Raw genomic sequence first — 24,123 nt, forward strand, 5'->3', positions numbered from 1 at the left:
TGTCACTACCTGCCCTTGTAAAAAGTCCCTCTCCAGATTTCTTGCAGGTGCCCTTTAGCTACTGGAAGGCTGCTGTTAGGTCTCCCCTGAGCCCTCCCTTCTCCAGGCTGAACAAGCTGAACAATGAGTAGAGTCTAAGCAAGCTGGGCCTCTGCTGTAGAAGCTGCTGAGCAAAATATACATGAAATGGTGGGCCCTGTCAAGGGGTGTCTTTGGACCAGGAAAAGTAAACATGGGTGAGACCTGATATACCCCAGACCACATGGGGAGGGCAGCCTCACAGAGCCCTTATGTACCAAATGATTCACAGAGCCCAAGACACCTACAACTCTGCACACCTCTGAAAGGCGAGACATCACAGCTGGGGGAAAGAAGAGGGCTTAGGAGTTGCTGGGAAAAAGAGGAGCAAGCCAAAAGTCTACACACAATTAAGAGTTATACTGGAAAAAGCAGTAGTGTTTAATTCAAGAGCATTCATTTACAAAACTGCATTTCCTAATTCAATGTCATGTTATGCTTCCCTCCAGTCCTATATCCTTTGCCCTGTAAGACTGAGAGATGTCCTGCAAGGCCATGGTCCAGCACATACGGCTCCTCTCATGAAACATCTTTCCTCAGTGGTTAGCACAAAGATTTTCACCATTTGCAAGAGTGGTTATTGAGGTCTTGTGTGTGGGAAGTCAGCAGAGCCAGAACACCACCAATCCCTGCTACAAAATACTCTATCATAAAAATTACTTCGATTTGTAAAGCTATTCCTGTAAGGAGAATAAATGTATGGATCTATGCTACACTAGCACAGCACAGCTTCATTCAAATTCCAACTGCATCCACAGTTAAAGACTTTATTCTCGCCCCTCCAGCCCATGTTAGTATTAGTATTTGGGAGAACAACAGAGAAGGGAATCAGATATATTTTATATGATTCTGTTTATTGATAAATATTGTGAAGAGCTAATAACAAATGCCAAATTCCTTGCTTATATTTTCAACGTTCAAGCTCCTTCTTGAGGTTAGACTCATTTATTCCCTTATCTGCTCTGAGTTTTCTCGCAGCTTTATGCTTCTCACATACAGCCATAATCTAGTCCTCGTCTTCTTGGTTTTCTTCAGTTGCAAGAGAAACTCCTCTTATTATTTCTGAGCTAAATTTTGTTCAGGTTTTCCATCTGGTTGCTGTACCAACTTATGGCTTTTATTCTCTCAGCTGTCATGCTTCATAAAGAAACTTCATTGCTTTTTGTATTCCCCTTGAACAAAGGTGGTCTGTCATGCCATTCAACCTAATGCTGTCTCCCACGTCACTCAGCATTGCCAATTACTGACAATCTTGTGTTGGGTCCATATAAGCATTTGATATCATTTCTTAAAACTACAGTTTGGAGAATTGTGAGAGAATAAAAATGCCTCTTGTAACGTCTTGGGACTAAATGGCAGAATAATTCCAGGCTATTACTGACCTCAATACCGATCTCACCAGGTATCTGTACTTGTCACATGAAATGTACCTGTATCAGTGCCTGTAGATTGAAACTCAGAGAAGGGATTGCCTCAAGAGGACCTGTGCAATCACACTGCAGTAGGAAGGTTTATACACAGCTCACCTTGTCCCACCAGATGTACTTTTATCTCTACACTCGAGAAGAAAATGTCACACACAACATACACACCAAGCGGTCAAGCAAACCGGTGCTTTTTGCATCCTGAAGTAGGAATGACTGCGCACTACCGGATGAAACGCTTTCCTTAGGGAAAAGGCTCGACAGTAACACCTAAGTATGAGATCTGCAGAGACAGTATCTAAATAAGGCTTCACAGGAAAAGGCACTCGTATCTCATCTGTGGGTATCTTGTAAGCCTTACAGAGCAACTCGGAGCTCCTCTAGCCACATCCTCCCTCAGCCACTGCTGTGAAAGAGGCCTGACCACACACCCCAGATCCACTCGGTCCTCCGACGCCGGTGGCACGGCTGCCTCGGAGCCCAAGCGGCAGGAGCAGTGTTGGCCGAGCGCAGGGACAAGGGCCGGTGTCACACGGACTAGCTCGAGCCGCAGAACACAGGTACAACAGCCAAACCCCGGTCGCCCCCCGGCACAGTGACTCCGCGCGAGGCATGCCGGATACTCCCCTCCTCCAGGACTACACATCCCGGCGTGCCCCACGGCTGACGCCGCCGCGCAGGCCGCGTAGCCCCGCCCACACGCAGCCGGCCAGCCGGCTGCGGCACGCCGGCCGTCAGCACCCAGCGCGGGGCCGGGGGAGGGCTGTGACGTCACGCCGCACAGCCAATCCAGCAGCTGAGAGCAGAACTGCCGGCGTTCAAATCCTCCGCCTCCGCCACCCGCCCCTCACCCATCGTCCCCGGCGGCAGCGGCGGCGTGAGCGTTTGTGCCGGCGACACTCTACCGCCCTTCCCGGCTGGGCGGCAGCCGCATCGTTAGGTGAGGCGGCAGCCGCCTGCCGCCGCGGGGATGGGGGGCATCGGTGCCGCGGCCCGGGGCGGCGGGGTCCGTTAATGGAGGCTGTCGGGGTGGGGCAGCGTGGCTGGCACTCGGCAGCGTTATCGGCGGAAATGGGGAACCCTCAGCCGTCACCGGGGCTCGCTGCGCTGGAGACCGGTCCAGGGCCGGCTGGAGGGTAACCTTGGGCTGTCACCTAGCGCTCCTGGGTGGCCGGGGAGCAGGGCAGGCCTCCGCCTAGGGTAGCGCAGCAGGTTGCCGCTGTGTGGTCTGTTGGCGTGGATAAAGCGTTGTAATTAAAGCAATTCCCGTTTTGGTTTATTTTTTTTAGATCACCGGGCAACATACAGTTTCATAGATTCTTTAAGTAACAAGAAAACATCTCTCCAGGTGTTTCCAGGCTGTGGGTGTAGTTGCTAAATGTACTAACTCTTCAGTTTTTATTATGATCTCTTTAAAGCTTTTTCTCTGGAAGACGTAGCAGTTCAAGAGACTTCTGGTAGGTTGACAATTGGGTGTGGTTGGTGTGCTTGCAATAAAACGTGCTTCAGGATGTGATGATGAATTTGTATGTTGAAATTGGGCAGTAGCCTGTGTGTAAGTTGAAGAAAGTAAAAGGGGATTTAAGAGAAAGAGAAGCAAAGGGTGTGAGTACACCTGTAGAGTATTGAAGAGCATCAAAGTAGAACAGAACTAATTTTTTAAGCAGTAGAGTGATGAGGTATTTAAAAGTAAAGCTAATAATTGAGCTAGGTGAATAGTCTGAATTCTTTGGATCCTAGCTTTTGTTCCTGTTTGGTAAAGCCTTCATGGGTGACAGGATGTCCTCTTTATTCCTTCTTGGTGTTGGATTGGCAGATGTTAGAAATGTCCATCAGTCTGGTGTCTGTGTGGTAAGAGTGGAGTAAGTTGTGTGAGCATCTTTCTACTGGCAGCACTTACCTGACATGACAGTCATCCTAGAAAAGTGATGTTGATAACCTTAGAGATCTTTTTCACAGCTTCAAAAGCAAAACAGAAGTTAATGAAAGCTGGAGGGAAGTTGTGCTCTGTGAAGCTGAAGGCTTTGCATCTAGGTATCAGGAGGAGAGCATGAATATGCAGCTTCTGTTTAGGGGGTGTTTTAAAATCAGCACTGTTGAGCTCAAAGAGCTGCAAGGGTGTGGGGCCATTTCTAAGTCGGACAGAATGGACAGGAACCAGTTTTCTGTTGTAGGAATGAACCTTCATCCCTTCTGATGCCTGAAATCTGTTTTATAAATATGTTGCTTCTAAGCACAGCAGAGGTGCTGGGATAAGAAACATGCTGTGCTTATCCTGCTGAATGAATGGAGGCTGGTTACTTTATGCAGTGATTGATATTCATCAAATAATGGTATGCAGATTCTACTAGGCAAGGCTAGCAAAACTTGCTTCAAGGCAAAATATTTGCTTATCCTTCATCAGTGTAAGACCATTCTGCTTAATGTGTGATGATTCATGTATGGGATATCGGCAAAGAAAGAGAGCCCACAAACCTGGGAGAGTTTTGGATGCAACACATAATGCTTTCAGCAACACAGCAGTTCTAGAACTGTGCTGACAAGGGCAGTACTGGGGACATCACTGGAAAATAAAACCAGTTGTTTTCACTCTGGCTTGCTGTGGAGGACAGGGCAGATGTGCAGCAGGTGTAACTAAAGATTGGGATTTGGGGAGGGAGGAATAGTATAATGGCAAAAGTATTGCCCAGAGGAATGTCTTAATGTGGCCTTAACTCATAGTTTTAGCTACTGATTATTTATGAAGTATTACAACTCCGTCACAAACCAAGTCCTGTCAGTACTGGAAGAGTCAACACCATCTGACTGGCTTTGGAATATTAATCTAGCCTACCTAGCTGTGATAAGCAAGCTATGGGGAAAATGCTAATGATTATGGATTGTAGTTTGCTTTCTGATGTTGACAGTTTCTTTGAATTGACAGCTCAACACTTGGAAAAGCAGAAAAATGGCATCAGAAGACATCACTAAGCTTGTGGAGTCACTTGCCAAAACGAAAGTGGGTGGTGGACAGTTGAGCTTCAAAGGCCAGAGCCTTAAACTCAATACAGCTGAAGATGGTAAGAGAAAGTACCCTTGTGTCTGGGAAGTGTCTCCCTGAAATTCTAAAGTCTTGTGGGAAACTGCCTGCTAATTCTGCAGGGGCAAGTTGTTGTATTAGCTGTGATGCAGGGGTCATTCAGCTACAGCTGCTTCTGATAGAGATGCTTCCTTCCCTTGTGCCCTGGTAGTGCTACAGATGGTAGAATTGTGGTTTTACCATCCCTGGTGTATAATTCTTGTTTCCTTGGTGTTCTCTCCAAGTCCTTTTGGCAGTCACTGGGCATTAGAAGTCACTACTTTCAAAAACAATAAGCAAGTGAATGACAGCTTACTTACTGACAAGTATATGCCTTAAAGACCTGCACAGAAGGAATGGCTGACAGTCTATTGCAATGGTCCAGTGTCTTCCCAAATTGTGATTAATTTGTTAGACTCCTGACACTTTTTTCCTGGATTTTCTCTTGCTGGTATATATTTCTCAATTAAAAATGTCTTCCAGTAGCTGCTAATGTAGCAAATACCTGGAGAATATGTATATATTTAGATCAACATTTCTGCCACACCAAGAAACAGCATGTTCTTCAGAAAGGTTTTGTGTAGTGCATACTTCTACTGATTCCAGAGGTGATGCTTTTTTTTGTATGCTATTTTAGTAGTGCAAAGCCACTGAACTATGGCTAAAGGCTTTGGAATGTCAGAATAACTGACAGGAAAGGGTCTGTAGCCTGCTGCTGTGTCTTGCATAGGATTCCTGTGAAGGTAAATTGCTCCACCCTGACATGTTTGCTCAACAGGCATCTACTTTTACCAGTCAGTGGGAACTTCTTCCCTGTGATGTGGCACCAGTTCCCATCAGCTTCTATCTTAGTCCTTACATCCTTGTAGTCACATGCACTCTAGCTCCTAAACCATCTACTGAACAGCAGAGGAATCTTTCTTGGGAAGTCAGGAAACTTACTCTTGCAAATAGGAGGATGACTGTCTGAGAATAAAACTAGAAATAAAGTATGAAAAGGCAGGATGAGGAATGGAGAATGTTCTCTTTAGTGACCTGATGCTTTAGGTCTGTTCCCATTGCTGTTTCAGGATTCTTTTAAATACTGTTCAGCTGTTTTCCATAAGGGTAGAGTTGAGTGAGTATTTCTGCATCAAAGTGTTACTGTGGTACCCAAGGTGATAGCTGAAAGGCCTACTAGACTATCTGCTTTTTGCAGCTGAAGGAGTTATCAAGCAAATTGAGGAGTTTGATGGCCTCGAGGCATTGCGCCTGGAAGGCAACACAGTGGGTGTGGAGGCAGCAAAGGTCATTGCCAAAGCCTTGGAGAAGAAATCGGAGCTCAAGGTGAGATCCTCAAGTGGGGGCTAATTGAGGGGGAAGTAATGTAGAAATACTGAAGGCCTAGCTATGCTTTTTCTCCAGTAGCCTGTCTTGAGTAAGGCCCAGAACTTGCTTGGTGGTTCTTCCGTTAGGAAGAACAACCAGATGAAAATATGGCAGAACACGGGGACTTCAGGATAATGGGAACACTTTCTGCATTCCTAACTGTTCCTATTCAGTGAGCTTCCAATTTTAAAGCTGGAAGGCTGTGCAAGGAAGAGCCTCACTGCAGAGGCAGGATCTGTGATCAAATGACTGACAACAAAACTTAAGTTCTAATGGAAAAGCGGGGTCATACAATCTTAGGAATGATCAGATTGTCTGAAACATAAGTCTTCAGGGAATGCCTGAATTGGGAAAATATAATGAAGTGCACCATGAGGCTTTTGTGTTCCAGGTACAGTTTCTCTGCTGTGTTCTAGCCTAATGCTAGGCGCTGGAACAATTTGTCCAAAAAAGTGTTGAATGCTCCATCCCTGGCAGTGTTAAAAGCCAGGTAGGACTGAGTCTTAGCGTGTAGTGTCCCTGCCTATGGCAGGGAGGTTGGAACTAGGTGATCTTAAGGTCCTTTCCAACCCCTACTATTCTGATTCTATAATGCTGTGCTGCTAGAGGCTCTGTCCTTCGCAGGAGAGAAGTAGGAAACACCGATTCACATTAATCATCCAAGTGTGGCTTTTCAAGCAAATTCAGATTTTTGAGCTTCATACCTTAGCAAAATCTGCATTCTTAAGGTAACCTTCAGTTTCCTGCTGCTTTTTTTTTTCCTGTGGTAATCATCTCAGCAGAAAAGCATTCCAGCTTGAATTAAAAGCAAGAATTCTTATATAGTGTTAATTTATAATGTGCTTTTCAGTGGGTTTATGTCCTTACAGGTGAAGTAATTGTAACATTGGTTGTTTTAGCTCTTTAATACAAACAAATGACAAGCCCAAGGGAAGGCATATACAGTGTTAAGATGTCCCAGTGATGTAATGCAGCTTGTATGTGTAAACCTCTGTATAACTAGTGATTGTCCTAAATATTTTAATCGTTTCTACCTGTATGTTTATTATTTTAGAGGTGCCATTGGAGTGACATGTTCACAGGGAGACTAAGGTCTGAGATCCCTCCTGCTTTGGTAAGTAAAAACTAGATCTGAGACTGCTGCCTAATAACTTTTTTCACCTGTAATGCTTTTTGTGGGAGTATATTTTTTCAGCAGAGCTGATCTTTATGCTGATAACACTGAGTGTCTCACTAGATGAATTACTCCTATTTTTTGCTCCCTCTGTACAAGGTGGAAAAGTGTTAATGAAAGGTCAAATGCAAGTCCATGCTAGTGAAGGAGCTTGTCACTTGGGAAAATATCCTTGTGATAGAACAGGAGTTAAGCTTTCTAAAGCATGTGGCCATTTCTTCCAAGAGCATTACGGAGCTCCCTGCCTCCTTGAGTCCTGTGAAACAAAAAATGATAAACTCAACAGAATGGAAACAGTATTTCTTCTAGCAGTGTAGAGGGGGAAAATCACTTTGAAAGATGTGTTTGACCTAAAGGAGTGGGAGAACTTCTTGGTAACTTCCTTATGATTATCTTCAGCTTAATTTGCACAACTTCTTCTCTGGCTTTAGCTGTAAAGTTTTATTTCCCTGTGCAGTTTTGCCGAAAGACGTCACAGTGGAAATTTTTTGCAGCATCCCTGTCATACCTAGCCACTGCAGTGATGCTATCACTAAGAGTCGATCCACTCCCACCCACTGCCATCTGTTTCCTTGCAGATTGCTTTAGGGGATGCACTCATTGCTGCTGGAGCCCAGCTGGTGGAGCTGGACCTGAGTGACAATGCCTTTGGGCCAGATGGAGTGCGTGGCTTTGAGGCACTGCTGAAAAGCCCTGCATGCTACACCTTACGAGAGCTCAAGCTCAACAACTGTGGCATGGGCATTGGTGGTGGCAAGGTAAGGATTCCCTACTTTTTGGGAATGAGGTTGGAGCCAGGACTTGGCTTCATACTGCCCTGCACAGAATCACAGAATGCTTGAGGTTGGAAGGGATCTTTGGTAATTGTCTAGTTCAACTCCCCTGCTCAGGGCAACTTGACCAGGCTGCTGAGGGATGTCTAGTCAGGTTTTGATTATCTCAAAGGATGGAGAATTTTGATAAGCTCTGTGGATAGTCTATCCCAGGGTTTAAAAAACCCCAAACCACTTTTTTGTGGGTTTTGAATGGAATTTTCTCTGCATCAGTTTGTGTACATTTGTCTGGCTTTCCCTTTAGGCCACCTTATCTTGTGAATAACGTCCTGTTACTCTGCCTGTTCTTACACATGGATAAGATCTCCCCCAGAGCCTTTTCTTCTCCAGTTTTAATTCCATCTCTTAGCACTCTCCCAGTATGTAAAATTCTTCAATTTCTTAATCATCCTCAGGACCCTTTGCTGCACTCACCCAAGCATGTTCCTGTAGGAGCCTGATGCAAGGAGTACTTGGATGCATTTCAGAGGGCAGAGCAGAGACTTCCCTTGACCTGATGACAATATTTTTCCTTAAGGCCCAGTAGATTTTCTCCTCTGCAAGCGTATCTTGCTAGCCTGCATTCAACTTCTTATCTACTAGGACCCTTAAGTTCTTCCCTGTCAAGTTGTTGTACCCCCAGCTTATGCTGGTTTATGGTGTTATTCCTCCCCATTTGCAGGACTTCCCATTTCCTTTTAAACTCAAGATTGTTGTTTGCCCCTTTCTTCGGTCTCCAGATCTCTTCCTTCTACATGCTTTCCTGGATAAATTTCTGAACTGTGGAAAGCTCATCTATTTTTATCGACCATAGGAAAAAGTGGTTGTTTTCTTTTTATCCTAAAGATTAGTTTCCCTGTCAAGGGGGCTAGTAGACTTGGATTTGAGAATACAGTGTTACCAACCCTAGCGCTGAAGGGATGCCTGTTGGAAGCCACAGAAAACTGGGACTGCTATCATTAAGATCTATATGTTTACCTGTTTAAGAATCAAATGTTCTTAGTGGGGTCACTGTCTTCTAGTTTTGCAAAGTTATTGCATCTTACTGAAGACTGTACTGCGAAAGTGTTGTAGTTAGACAGTTTTATTGTATGCCCTATTATATGTAGATCAGGTACATAACAGTGGTGACAAAAGTGTTTCTTGAGAGCTGAGTCCTCAAAACACGTTTGGATTCCTTCAGAATGGGATGCTGAGGTAGTATAAACTACTTGTTTTATCTTTAGATATTGGCAGGTGCTCTGAAGGAGTGTCACAGGAAATCAAGTACCCAGGGCAAGCCTCTTGCTTTGAAAATATTTGTGGCTGGCAGAAATCGTCTGGAGAATGATGGTGCCACTGCTCTGGCTGAAGCTTTTGGGGTAAGTACCAAACCAGAGCTTCTTAACAGCAAATAGGAGCAAGGTGTGCTTAAGGGCTAATGTTAAAGGTAATGTACACAAAGCTTGCTTCAGCTTTGACACAGTGGCTGGTTGTTTCACTAAAGTAGCAATGTTGCTTGCTGAAACTGGAGTCTTCAACAAGTGCTGGTAGAATTAATGACTGAATGTTTCTGTGACCCAAGTTTCCAAACACACGATTAGTGGCTGTGTAAAGCAGTTACTTGAGGGAGAAATAGGTATCTCTTGAGTAATTTAATAATAGCCCTATTCCTTCTCCCTCTGTGCTAATGGAGTTTATCTGGGGTTAGGTGAACCAGCTGACCTCTTGAGTGCTTTTTTTGCCTAGTTGCTCAATCATCTGGCAAAATTAACCTAGTATTTTCACTAGCATCCTCCTTTAAGGTCTCTAAATGCTTCCTTAGCTTTTTCTTGGTGTCACTGGCCAATTTGCCTGTTATTGGGGGAAGAGAATTCATTGTAGTTGTGGGCACCTAATACCTTCTTTCCTCCATTGGTGCTAAAAGTGATTTCTGAATTGTAATGCATATTGTCAGATATATTAATGATATTGCAAGTTATAGGTTGTTTTAGTTCTTTTCTTTTTTGTAAAGAGCTGTCTGGATGTGACTGACTACCCAGTAATTATGGCAAAAAGATTACCTAGATACATATGCATAAGTGATTTGTAAGGAATTCATTATTATGTTTTGTGACATGCTGTTTAGACCATAAACAGTGTTCATACTGATTTTCTTACGGGTTTGCTTCTGCAGTCAAGGTAAAATGTAGATCTTAATTAGAAAAATACTGTATCCAGTGGTGCTGCTTGGTCTGTTCAGTATTATTGAACAAAGGGTGAAGAGCTCTTGTCTTAAGGTATCTAGAGCAGGCGTGCCAGGAGGATGCCACTTGTGAATCTTAAAATCAAGGCTTTGTGTTAATATGACACTTGTTATGAGCTTGCAGTTTCACTTAAATTTGTGACATAATTGCTGGTAAATAATACTCTGTAGAAGAACTGAGTTCTGAGTTGGAAGAAAACAACTTTCAGCAAATCCTAAAGAGTGGAGCTCTACTCCTGAGTTGAAATATGTCTCCTGACAAGTTTTTTCATATACAATCCTTTCCCAGATCATTGGGACCCTAGAAGAGGTCCATATGCCACAGAATGGAATTAACCATCCTGGCATCACAGCACTGGCCCAGGCCTTTGCCATCAACCCACTGCTTAAGGTTATAAACTTGAATGACAACACCTTCACAGAGAAAGGAGCTGTGGCCATGGCAGAGGTGAGTTGTCCTAAGCAGTGGCTTTGGGTTTGTTTCTCCAAATATGGCTAGCCTTAGCACCTCTGGGTGGTGGAGCCAGATGCTGTGCTGTGTTGGGAAAGATGACCTTCCAGGAGTGATAGGACATTTACTTACTTGCGTGTCTGTACTTTCAAATTTGTGCTGTCATGCAGACTCTGAAGCTACTTCGGCAGATTGAAGCAATCAACTTTGGAGACTGCCTGGTGCGTTCGAAGGGTGCTGTTGCTATTGCTGATGCTGTTAAAGAAGGGCTTCATAAATTAAAGGTATTATAGTCTTGCTGTTCAGCTTTGAATCTCTTCAGAAGATGCCTCTTTCTGTGTCTTACTTCCATTTTCCTACCACTACTGATTATTTTAAAGTGGGATTTACTTCAGTGCAGGCTCTGTGCTTACAACTCAAAAGCAATAAGCTGTAGTGTAAATCAGTGGCATCATCTCATCCAGCTAAGCCTATTCTACATGGAGTTGTACCAGTGACTCGGCTTGATGTTTTTAAAGCTCTTGATTCAACTCGGAAAGTTGCTGTTCAAGAAATCTAATAACGGAAGTATCTGCTTTTTTAGAACCTCTCAGAAGGTCTTGAGTTAGGATTGAGATGTTACTTTTCATGAACAGCTTCAGCATTTCAAAGCTCACGCAGTTAATGCTTTTTCTTTGTTAGGACATGTATCAAAGATCCAAATATTTTTAGATTTTTTGGCAATACCAGAGCCTCCTACATCAGTATTTTCATTTGACAACATTCTAGACAAGCCTAAATCCATTCAGTAATGTAAGTAAGCCAGGATCTCTAGAAACACCTGCCATGGGTCACAACTGCACCAGGACAGATGCTGAACACACAATTCCTTATCTTGCAGGCTTAGTCAAAGACAAAATTTCAGCTAAGTGCTAATATTTATTTACATATATGAATGTGGTACAGAAAGAAGTAGGTACTTTGTGTTACATCACTTGTGCAGGCTTCTCTTGGTTATGGAACTGGTCTGAATCTCCCAGGAAAACTTAACTAAGGATTCTACTGGGAGTATTGAGATGAACTGCTAGAAGTTAAATCATGTTTTCCAGAGGAGAAGTGGTTAAGGGAGGGCAGCATGAAGCAATCATAGCTGATTCATTCTGTTCAAGGACTGCTTCCCTTTTGCTGTTAATATTAAATCCCCTCTTTGCGAAGGATCGAGCGCAGTGTGGAATGGTGGGGGATGGTGTCTAGCTGCTGGATAACTTTATTCTTATTAGTCTGTGCATACTGTTTCTCTTCTGGCTGTGTTTATCAGTAGTAGTACCACTTACAGTTTCTTTTGAAGTCTAACCTGTGTCCAAAAGCAAATGTGCATTCCACTTTGTATAGTATTTACCTTTCTTCAGTAAGACTTACTGATGTGCGAGTTTTGGAATGCTCTCATGACCCTTGAATAAGTGAAGATTGCCAGTCAGCTAGTTGCTAAGGACTGAAATGCCTACCTTTTAGGTGATCAGTCAGAATAGTGTAGTCTCTGTGGCTATTTTAGTGGAGTAGTTACCTTCAGTAGTGCTACTTTTAACAATAGTCTGTATCAAAATGCCCTTTTTAGGTATATGAAGTAGGGGGTATGTCAGGTATTTCCAATTAAAAATACTTTTTTTACTAAGATTGTGTTCAAATAAGTCTTTCCAGAGCTCTTGTGAGTACATGAAGCTTATGGGGATGATAGATGTTAAGAATTCTGCAAACATCATGGAACAGTGGGTTGGAAGGGACCTTAAAGCTCATCTAGTTCCACACCCCCCCCCCCCCCCGCTTATGGGCAGGGACACCTTCTACTAGACCAGGTTGCACAAAGCCCTATCCAGCCTGACTTTAAACAAGTCCAGGGATAGAGCAGCTTCTCTGGGCAACCTGTTGCAGTCTCATCACCCTCATAGTACAAAGCTTCTTCCTAATAACTAAATATACCCCTTTCAGTTTAAAGCTATTACTGATTCTCTTATCAATGTCCTTTTGCTTCATAGGAACTGAATTTGTCCTTCTGTGAGATCAAACGAGATGCTGCTCTGACAGTTGCTGAGGCTGTTGAAGATAAGACAGAGTTGGAGAAATTGGATCTCAATGGTATGCAAGTTTGCTGGATCAAAGTATGTCTAGTCTGATCCTAATGAGAAACTACTAGGAAGAATATTGACAGTATCACACAATCTAGCCTTACAATTGTCAGCATTTAAGAAATGGAAATCTGAGAGTTGCTGAACTTGGATGACTTTACAGGAAGTAAAAATTAGGGGCTTGGCTTGTCTCCAACTGTTGTGTAATGCTGCTGAAATGGGTTTAACATCTTTGATTCTCATAACAGAAGTCTGCCTTGCTGCCTGTAAGGTATTGTGTAGGATAATGGCTCAATTTCAGAAATGAGACAAGAATACACAGCAAGTCCTCAAGGACAAACTTATGTGTGTCTGTTAAGTCTACTCTCTTTTATCAACCTAGGTAACTGCCTGGGAGAAGAGGGATGTGAGCAACTCCATGAGATTCTTGAAGGCTTCAATATGGGAACTGTGCTGGGATCTTTGAGGTAGGCAAGATACCAGAGTTTAGATTGGAAATTTTATGTAAATTGCTATAAACACTTTCATTCACCTATCAGTTTTAAGACAAAAACTGTAACATTCCAGATGGATGTTGGACAGAGCATGAAGTGTGGAGCACAATCAAGGGATTCCATAAGTAGGCTAAACCTTGTGTCTTGTTTTAATTGATGGACTTGGTATTGACTGCATTTCTTGCTCTTTGCTTGCCATTGTCAACTGGGTGACTGAAGCCTGAGTCTTCTCAGTCTGTAGCTGGATATGTACCACCTGCAGTATATCTTGCAGGGGAGGCTGCTTTTTTTTGCTCTTGAAAAGGTGCTTTGAGTTCCAGTGTACAGGAATTGCAAGTGTGTAATGTAACATGTAACTCTCAAACCTTAGTGATGATGAAGGGGAGGAGGAAGATGATGAAGAGGAGGAGGAGGAGGAAGATGAAGAGGAAGAGGAAGAAGAACAGCAACAGCTGAAGGAGAGAGGACAGGGAGAACAGGAGTCACTCACTCCTAAGAAGATAATTGATTCACAGGTAAGCTTGCTTCCAAATGCATTCCTGTTTCTTCAGCTGGAGGAAATTAAAGGAGGAAGTGTGATCTGGAGTGAATCTGAACTTGGAGTGCTGGGAGGTGTTAGTGTTCCTGTGTGGACTGCCAATGTAGTAACAGGGAGATAACATAAAGGCAGTAGGTGAATTGGAAACATGCTTTGTTAAAGTGAACCATGTGCACCTGTGCATGGAGGGAAAGGCTGGGTAGTGGTCATAACAAACATGGGTAGAAGTCTTCCCATGTTCAGAAAACAGTGGGTACCTTGTATGTGCAATGCCATGCAGTTGAGCTAGCATATTTTGGCTCTTTCAACTCTGGGCTCATTCCAGCCTTGAATAATTTTCAAATAGAACAAATCCTGACCTGGTGTACCTGTGTCCTGACCTGTCCTATGTGCCTTTGCTGCTGAACTAATTTATTTACTTTGAAGAGTAAATTGATGGACTCTGCCTGTTCCAGGATCCAACTCCAGTGCCATCTCCTCCTGTGGATGTTGCCACATTCCTTGCTTTCCCATCACCAGAGAAGTTGCTGCGACTAGGACCAAAGTGCTCTGTGCTGATAGCTCAGCAGGTAGGCGATTTGCATCTTCTCCCCAGTGATCCCAAGGAAGCTAATGGAAGCACAGGATGCAGTTAATGCTTATAATGGCACCAGAGCTTCTACCTAGAGTAATTTTGTTGTGTTTTATGCCTTGTGATATGGCAAAGGCAAAACTGATGTCAATCAGCTGAAGGCTGTAATTCTTGTCACAGCCTTATTGGAGACCTGTTTTCTGTAGCTGGTGAGCAGTGTACTGAATGGTCTGGTTTTTTTTGTCTTTCAGACAGATACATCTGATGTAGAAAAAGTAGTTACAACTCTCCTAAGGATATCATCAGTTTTCAAAGATGAAGCCCCAGTGAAAACAGCAGTGCATGAAACAACAGGTGACTGGGCATTTCTTCATTTCATGGTGTGATCTGCTTCAGTGTCAAGGACACCAGTGTGATTAACAGGGCGCTGTGGGCCAGGCCATTGGACTGTTTTGTCCCTGGCAGCAAGAAACCCAGATAACAAAGTACCAAGCTGTGCCATGCCATTGTGTGGAGTGAAAATAGAGGTTAATTCTGAACTTAGCATATCTTGTGCTTCTAAAACTTGATCAGTGTCTGTTGTAGTTGCTGTTATTGTACCTGTGTTGCCCTTCATCTCCTTGATGCTAGGCTGTCAATAGACAGTCATTCTGTGTTCCAAAGGCAGTTACTTTTTCAAGGCTGCTTACTTGGAGTATTTTGTAGAGAATAGCCTCACCAATGTAGTATCAAGAGAATGTGAAGAGAGACCTCTTAGGTCTTTTTATCAGTCAGAAACATTTTTAGTTGCTTCAGGAAGCAGATACTTGCAACATGAAACAAGGCACAGAAGCTAATGTACAGACAAGGGACTGTATATTGTGGAGCAGTGATTTGGCTTAGGTCATTTCCCTGTACACTAACAGTATCCCCTTTATGTTTTCACTTGGAAATGGGAATTTCTAAGTGCTCCTAGGCACCTGACCATTGACTTTCATCTTTTTCAAATCCCCTGGCAGTTCTCTCGTACATGAGCTACGTGATGATACTGTGCAAAAGAACGGGATCAACTACTTTCAAGACTATTTAGTGATTTAATGCTAACAAATGTGCACTTCTCTAATTTGGAGTATATAGTCATTGTGAAACTGTTAGCTGTTGTCTGTCACAATGTGTGTTTTCTACAGTTGGCTATGGTTCCAGTCAGCCAGAAATAGTCAGTTGGCATGTCATTAAGCCAGTGCTGGCCTTGGCTCATGCTCATTGAATTGTCCCAAAAAATGGAGCACAGGATATTCCTGTTGTCTGAATTGTGCTTGTAAATGCATTTATTTCAATAGCTGTTCCTTACTACTCTTACCCCTTAGGGAAATGTAGAACCTGGCAATTACTTTCCTTCCAGGAAAGTAAGCATAAGCTGACCTTGAGGTCCCTGGTTAATGTCTGACACTGTTCTACAGCTGCTGTAATAGGTTCTGCCTGTTCCAAGAAACCAGAACAGTCATAGGTCAAAAGAAGTGCCTTGCCTACCTTGTAGACCTGAGAGGCTAAAGCACTGGTTTGCCCATAGCTTGTGGCAGAATATTGGTCCTGAGGGAGCCCAGAGAACAGCTAAAGAAACTTTTTTCTCATTGTGTTCTCATTCCCTTTGGTTTCAAATGAAAGGTGAATTCTTGCTGGCCTTTAAAATGTCACACTTCTAATTTGATGCTCTATTTCATCTGATCATATTTATATGCCTGCACATAGCATGCATGTTCAAATGCCTTGAGGAGAGCATGTTATGGTGCAGAAGACTGAGGTCGAATAGCATTTGAAGCTTGGCAGTGTGGGGATTTTGGGGGTTTTGTTGTACCTTTTTTGGGGGGTTGTTTGGGTTGCTCTTCCTTTGTATTGGACCTTATACTTAAAAGACCGGGTTTTACTTATCTCAGTGTTTCAAAGATTACACCTGCTCCCTGAGAGACAACTGTATGTTAATGGGTACTGCATCCCAAAACAGATGATGCTCCCTGAGATCCTGTATGATCAATCTCAATCTTAAAATCTGTTACAGCATCCCTTTCTCTATTGCTTAATATGCTTATTTCATTTTAGATGCCTTGATGAAAAAAGCCTTCACTTCTGCCACATTTAATTCAGATGCATTTGTCACAAGCCTCTTGGTCCACATGGGATTACTTAAGGTGAGGAAGCAGCAAAGAGTTAAGTTATGATATGTTTAGGCTGTTGAAGACCAGGCTGGTTGGGTTTTGGGTAGTTATATTGCTGTGGAAGCAGCTGGGTACCTATGCATGCCTGATGCCCAGGGACAATGGAAGTCTGCAGGTCCAACAGAAATTGCAGATTGCAAGGTTACATTATGATGATGCTAACTCTTTGTACCTCTTCTGCTTAATGTCCTGTGCATCCTTAGTCTTCCCTTAGAGGAAGGAAGGGTCAGGTAAGGAAATAGTGCTGTTGTGGACTACAGTGTCTATAAAAAGCCATATCCAGGAGTTAACCTATTATGTTACTAATGTGACTTTAGGACATCTCTTAGTAGCATGACTCAAACATGTATCCCAACTACTCATGCTAGATCAGCAGCATTCAACTTCATGCTTTGGAGTATATTGCCAAATACTAGTGTTAAATGTGTAATTACAGGGAATAACTTTCTTGTGAGAAAAGATGGGCATCAGGAAAGTTGAATTAATGGAAATTAGAATACCTGCATCTTCACTTTCAGTGAGGTGACTGGGGAGAGGTTCTGTCTGCAAACTTAAGCACTTCTGCCTATTTGTGCTGCAAGGGCTAGTGTTTCTCACTGCCTTCAGACCTAGAAGCTGAGAATGGACCAGTGCTGAAGCTTCCTGTTTCTCAGAGGGGTAAATAGAACAAGAGAGCTTTTTTTGCTCAGTGCCTGTCTTGGGGACTATCAACTCCCTCTTACAGAAAACAGCAAATATGTATAAGGCACAAAGCATAGACCTGTGCTCCTGAAGAGCTTTCAGGCCAGGAAGAGGCATTGATGAAGCCCTTGAGGGTTAGCCAACCGATTGCCTTCTAATATAGAAGACTCCTCATGGATTAAGCATATGTGGAGGGGAAGCATCTTCCATAATTTTGTCCCATATAGCTGGAAGCACTTGAGCAGTGGTTATTCTGGAATGAACTCATGATCATACATGTAGGAATACAGGTTTAGTTAGATCTATAGAATGTCTGTAGATTGAAGGACTTTAGTTGAAATGGCAGTGGAGAAATAAATGGAAACAATGTAAGAGATGGCACATGTAGGTTAGCATCACATTAGGAGCAGGAGTAACTTGTGTATCATGTAAACAGTGGGATTAGCTTTATCTTGTATGTGACTGTGAGACCAGTTCTGGGAATACTGCATGGAGTTCTGGAGGAAGCCTAACAAAGAACAGTAGATGGTATAAAAAGGAGCTACAGAATAATACATAAGAAATTATTTTAGTGAAGGCATCTGAATTCTTTGAGTTGAAGTCTGGAATCGCTTAAGCGAACACTCGGGGCCTCAGAAGTTTTTGTAGTTTCACTTGCAAGGTCACTACTTTCCTTTTGCAATTATGACTGCTGCCCCTTGATAAGTAATATAATGTTCTTGATGCTGCTTTATTTCAGATGATGGTGCTAGGAGGCTGTGGAATTCTCTTTGTCACTAAATCGTGCAGTGTTTCTCAAGACAATCTTTTCTTTCCTGCAGAAAGAAAAGCACTTTCAACAAAGTTTATTGCCTCTGTGAACTACAGTGGATTAGATAAAATAGTGATTTTTCTGATGTCTGTCTTCATCTTCTTGTCCTTTTCTCAGAGTGAAGAGAAGGTCAAAGTTGCCCCAAGCCTCTATGGTATTCTTATGACCCTGAATCATATGGTCCAGCAAGATTATTTCCCCAAGTCTCTGGCCCCAGTTCTTTCTGCTTTTGTGACAAAGTGAGTATTGTACTTGCCATGCAATCTTCTCCACAGGAGCTAGTGAAACTGAGGGTTAATAATTACATGCAAGATGTTCTGTTAAAGCCTAAGAAATACCTGTTCTGAAATTAAGGATTAATAGTATAATAGGCCTCTACTTTTATCTTGTTTACTGCAGTATGCTAGCTTTAGAGTAAAAAAAAAATCTTCTTGATCTTAAAGAAGAACTAATGGAAAGCTGGCTTTGCAACCAGCTGGCTCTGAAACAGAGACTACTAATGCTATTCACAGAACAGTTGGTTTTGAGCTAAAGGAAACCTGCTGGGTTTCTAGCCACTAATCTTGAGTGAACTATGAGTACACTGGATCTAACTGTGCCCTCCAAATCATCCTTCTGAGTTTGAGGGTCAGCAGAGCTCTGCCTGGGTCATCATGCTGTGTAACACTGAATGCCAGCAGATCAAAACATTGCAAAACACAAAGGCTGAATTTGTTCCTAAATTAAGCTTCCTGCTGTGATGCAGCAAGGTTAGCAATTTTTGAGAACTAAATTGGGAGCATGTGTGCTGAAGAAGCTGCTTCTACTGCCTGCCTCTAATGTTTTTTTGTAGTATAGGTGTAGAATAAATGTCCCACTAGCTCTAGGTTTTCTAATGTACTAAGTGCAATAGCTGTGGAAGCCGTATCTGTTCTGGATTAAATTGGTGTGAACTTCAGCATTGATGAGACTTGGAAAAAACACACCAAATAGGCCTTTCCTCAAGAGAGGAAGGATTAAAAATTACTGTTCAGAAGTCAACAGGAGAAACAGTCTGAGATTGTTACCTAAGACAAAACAACTGAAGCCCCAGATCCATTTGGAGCTTAGTAGTGCTTTGATGTGAACCTTGTGCCATGTAGGGTGAGAGCAGCTTTTTAACTGGTTAAAGGATGAGCCTTAAGCTTTCTTGATTTTCATGGTATGGGTAGCATGCAGATGCTTAAGATCTCTTGCTGATAAAAGGCAGAGGCATTGAATACTTGTGATCTGCACAAACTATGGGTGATTAAGGATGCAGTTAAATATTGGTAGTCTTTTCTTAGTTCTGCTGGGATTGGAAGCAGGCCAGTTGTGATAAGGTGTGGATGTGACTGAAGCTGTTAAAGCTGATGTGTAATGGTGGTATGTGTTCAGCAACCAGCTGTGCTAAGGTCAGTTTTGGAAAATAAAGCCACGTAACTAGCTTGTTTAGTGGTGTGAATCCTAACCTAGAGGCCCTTCTGGTAGAACAGTTTTGCTCTCTATCTCTTTAGCTTCATTAGGCTAGGAATTAGGCAATTACAGGCCAAGGATCATACGCTTTACCAGCTGAACAACTCTACCTCCAACTCTGTAGGTTTAAGCAGGAAGTAGCAGAACTTGCCCTGTGAAGTTGTCCAGATGGATCGCAGTTATTTCTGCTGTTTCCTACACTGCTGCCTGTGCACTTGCGTGTTGATCAAGTAAATATGTGCAGTATAAGGATCCAATACCAGCCCTAAAATAAAAAGGTGAAGAAAATGACTGACTTCATAAGGTGTTAGTTATGTGGAGACCCAGACTGATCATGACAAGTTCCACTTATCACACCTCGGCCCTCCAAACAGGATTTAAATCGCTTGAAGCTGGGAATACAGAAAGGGGACTTTGGTTCAGTGTGTTTAACCATTCTAATTGCTTGTGTTGGGTTCTAGTTCCCAGAGTAACCTTAACTCAACTTTACATGTCCTTCTAAATAAATTTGCTTACAAAAGACACTTGTCTCCCTTTCCCTGTGTATATGTAGGCCTCTCTCAGGCTTCAGTAAATGTTTATCTCTAGATTGTACTGTACATACAAAATAAGAGTAGGAGTCTAGCCTCATTTTTTGTTGAGTTGATTCCATTGAATGTAGAGGCAGTATTTCACTAGAAGCACAAAAGGGAAAAGTGAGATTGTTCAAAGCTTCTGTAAAAGCTCTGTGAGTCAAGAGCCTCTTACAGTAGAAAGCAGATCTGTCTGCCTGCCTTTGGTATGCAAGGGTGCTAGTACCAAGTCTGCAGTGTCCCTGATGTTATGAAATTCTTGAAGCTGAAGCATTCTGATTTGCAAACCCTTCTGCTGCATGGTCTGGTAATATCATAACTTTCTGTAGGTCCTGTGCAGCATAGTGAAGTCAGTGCTGCATGTAAGCAGTATACTTGTGTTTTATAAATACACATATTTCTTAAAATCCTTTCCTTAAGGGAACAAGGAGAGTGGCTGTTGTGTTCTTTACAGTTGTCTGGAGAGAACAACAGCAGTTCAAGAAACAAAGTCCAGTTAAAACAGCATGTTGTAATTTTACCCCAGCTAGCAACTAAGCACCATACAGCTGCTTGATAGTGGGATGGGAGAGAGAACCAGAAGAGTAAAAGTGAGAAAATTGTAGGCTGAGATAAAGGCAGTTTAATAAGTAATGGAGAAGTTGTGTATGCAAGCAAAGCAAAATAAGGAATTCATTCACTTGTTCCCATCACTGGGCAGGTGTTCAGCCATCTTCAGGAAAACAGGGCTCAGTCACACATTGCTCTGATGACTGCTGTAACTCTGAATGCCCCCCCCCCAGCCCCTTTCCTCTTCCCCCAGCTTTATATGCTGAGCATAACACTGCATTATGGTATGGAATATCCCTTTGGGCAGTTGGGATGAGCTGTCCCAGTTGTATCCCCTCCCAAAGCCTTGTGCGCTCCCAGCCCACTCCCTGGTGGGGTGCGGAGCAGTAAAAGACCTTGACTCTGCCTGCCTAGAACTAAGGAAAATGTCCCTGTATTCTCAACACTGGTTTCAGCACAAATGCAAAATGTAGCTTTTTACAAGCTACTGTGGAGAAAATGAACTACCCCCAGCCAAAACCAGCACACAGCTTCTCAATTAACCTACACCCCTTGTCTTTCCTTGGAATTCAGTCATAATAAAACCACATCCTAATCTTAAATTGCTCCACTGTCAATCCCATGCTTCATTTATAGCAAACAGGGATGCTTTTTTTTTTTAATATATACTTCCTAGGTTTTTCTTTCAGGATTGTGGTTCTTTGGGCTTCTAGAGCTATAAACTTTTTGTAGCTGCCTAGACTGGAGCTCTGCTGCCTTGTGCTGTAAAGGGCTTAGTGCTGGAGGAGTAATTCTCCTTTCTTTTGTGACAATTTTTGGTAATGTGGGTTATGTTCTCCATCCAAAAAGAAGAATTACGGTTATGGATTGTGAGCAGCATCCATCTTAACTGCTGCTGTCAGGCCTTATTTCCTATTTTTTTTGGACACAAGAGGGTGCTGTGAATCCACATGTGCTTTTATATAATCTTTTAGGTGAAAACACTGAAAGGGTGTGGATGTCTGCCTGCCCAGTGGAGGAGGTGGTAGGGGTTTTGGGGGCTGTTCTGCTGCTCTTTGCAGTGGGATTGGATCCCATCACTGGCCTCTTTCAACAGTCTGTAGCATGGAGTGTCAGCAGTTGAACTTCACAGCAAGTGAGGAAGCTTTTGGTGTTAGAAGAGGGATTAGGAGTGAAGGTTGAGGGAGCTTGGCTGTGATCAGCAGCAGCAGTTTAGATTCCCTGTTTCCAAAAATGGGGAGCTGCCCAGACAGAATCAACCTGTCCATTGCAAACAGGGCTGCATCTTCCGAAGATGGTGACTCAAATACCTTGCCCAGCCACTTTGAAGATAAACTATGAGTTGTGTCTGTTCAGTGTGGGGCATTGAATGGCTCTTGAAGAAATAAAAGGGGTTAACTCTCCTTGCCAATGCTTTTATTGCAGCAGACATGGAGCCCTATCCTAACCAAGCACTGCAGCTATTGCTTCTTGTTTTTACCTAGATATTTCAATCTTTATTTCAGCTCACCCTTCTTTCTCAGATTGAATAGGCCTCGCTACTAGTACTTATTAAAGGTTATTTTGCTATGGTGGGAGAGATAAAATTGGGTCATAAATAGCAGATAACTTGATGAGTAAAGTTTTGAGTAGGAACAGGCTTGTGTTCTGGGGCCTGAACAGTGGATCTAGATGAAAAACCTATTGCCAGAAGTGAGGGAAGGGGGCTTCCACCCTCACCTGCTGTGTTCTACCAAAAATGTGACACTAGCATGCAGAAGCCAACAGTCTGTTGCTGTTTTGTGTACCTGTGGAAATAAATGATCTGATTCTTGGTTGTTGTCTTCATGACTTGGATGCAGCAACAGGAGAGTGTTTTCCGCAGCAAGCTCTGAGCGGGAAGCACTGATCTGTGCAGCAGTGAGGGAATTGTTTCAGAAGAGAGAACCAAAGGGAAAAGATGTAGGCTTTTGGATGTGCAAGCCCAGTGCATTTGAAATACTCAAATACAAAGCAGTTCTTAAATTTAGTGTTTTAAATCTGTGTCTCTCCTCTTTCCACAGACCAAACCGTGCTCTTGACTCCTGCTCGTTTGCTCGCCACATGCTCTTACAAACCCTCCACCAGCTGTAGGAGAAAAGAGACATGCTGCTGTGCCCTTCCCTCCTCGTAGGACTGTCATCAGCAGAGAACGATGAGCTGCATGGTGGGAGAGGATCCCAGAGCCCATACAGACACACTGTCCATGCCTCTTTCTTTTCCCTTTCTTTTTCTCCTCCTCCCACCCCCTGTAGCTCTGTCCTTCCTTCTGCTTTCATAAACATGGACAAATCATGCTGATTTTTTTTTTTTTTTTTCTTCCTACTCTTCATGAAGTGACTCCCTGGTCTGCAGGGCAGGTGCTTATGCTAGAGTATGTCAGTGCTGCTCTGAGCTCTGCATGAATTGAAAAGAGGAGTTCTCCACTCTGCTCGTGTTGGCAAGGGTCTGTCAAGACTAAGACAGGGCCCAGAAGTGCTCTCGTCAGGATCAACCCAGTTGTGCATTTTATTTTATTGGACTGTGACTCCTGTCTGGTAGCATTCAGCACGGTGCAGGAGGGAGGCGATTATGTTCCTGCTTCTTCAGGCCAGGGGAGTGCTTGACCCCCTTCTGCTGCTGCCAGGTCAGAGGGGTAAGCTGTGCTCCCCTTTGCTACTTCTTTCAAGCCCATTTGTTGACGGCAGTGTGTGACTGGTTTGTATTTTAATATACTGCTCCCCTGCTGCTGTGGCTTGGAGTATCTGTGTAGTGTGGCTAACCCTGGTGGCCATTGCTTAGGGAGCAAGTGTATTTTTATTGTAAATTTTTTTTGCCATTGCCTGTGTTCTTCCTTCTTCCTGCCCTTTCCCTGTTCCTTTCCCTTCTCTTCCTAATTAGATAGGCTTGGCTTGGAAATGAATACAAAAATCCTTGTGGAATACGTGTTCCCTTTCTCCTGCCTTTGACAAAACAGTGGGACTGTGTGTTCTGTATGTGTGTTTGAAAAGGGAGCACATGCAAGAGTAAGAAGAATTAGGGCTGTGCTGATCATTCTTGGGTTGGACTGTTCTTCTTGGAATGGAGTAGCAGCAGATGCCCCTCAATCTGTGTGGAGGGTTGTCCATGGGTCTGCGTGTGTTTTGTGGCATCTACCTGTACAATTCCTGAGCACCCAGGCTCATCCTGCTCCCTCTTCATTCAAGCCTCTGAGAATCAACTCAGCTCTCGCTTCAGGTAGCAAAGAGTTAGAATCCTAGAATGGTTTCGGTTGGAAAGGACCTTAAGATCATCTAGTTCCACCCCCCTGCCATGGGCAGGGACACCTCACGCTAAACCATGTCACCCAAGGCTCTGTCCAACCTGGCCTTGAACACTGCCAGGGATGGAACATTCACAATTTCCTTGGGCAGCCTATTCCAGTGCCTCACCACATGCTGTCCTGGGTTCAGCAGTAGCAGTCATTTTTCTCCTTGGTAGCTGGTGCAGTGCTGTGTTTTCACTTTCGGCCTGGGAACAGAGCTGATAACAATGATGTTTTGCTCTGGCCAAGG

General features: G+C 43.3%; 1 protein-coding gene across 1 annotated transcript; it reads left to right on the forward strand.

Moving 5' to 3' along the window:
- Positions 1 to 4,403: 4,403 nt before the first annotated feature.
- Positions 4,404 to 23,513, forward strand: RANGAP1 (Ran GTPase activating protein 1). Its single transcript, XM_061450730.1, has 15 exons — positions 4,404 to 4,561; positions 5,759 to 5,886; positions 6,983 to 7,042; positions 7,681 to 7,860; positions 9,141 to 9,275; positions 10,428 to 10,586; positions 10,760 to 10,873; positions 12,602 to 12,701; positions 13,074 to 13,158; positions 13,556 to 13,700; positions 14,179 to 14,292; positions 14,546 to 14,648; positions 16,371 to 16,459; positions 18,096 to 18,217; positions 22,615 to 23,513. Exons 1-15 carry the CDS (start codon positions 4,450 to 4,452, stop codon positions 22,682 to 22,684), a joined length of 1,716 nt encoding a protein of 571 aa, XP_061306714.1. The 5' UTR covers positions 4,404 to 4,449; the 3' UTR covers positions 22,685 to 23,513.
- Positions 23,514 to 24,123: the final 610 nt, after the last annotated feature.

Source organism: Pezoporus flaviventris, unplaced genomic scaffold, assembly GCF_033815535.1.
Source record: "Pezoporus flaviventris isolate CSIRO_AGI_PZ_B2104156 unplaced genomic scaffold, CSIRO_AGI_Pfla_v1 ptg000011l, whole genome shotgun sequence".
Lineage (NCBI taxonomy): Eukaryota > Metazoa > Chordata > Aves > Psittaciformes > Psittacidae > Pezoporus > Pezoporus flaviventris.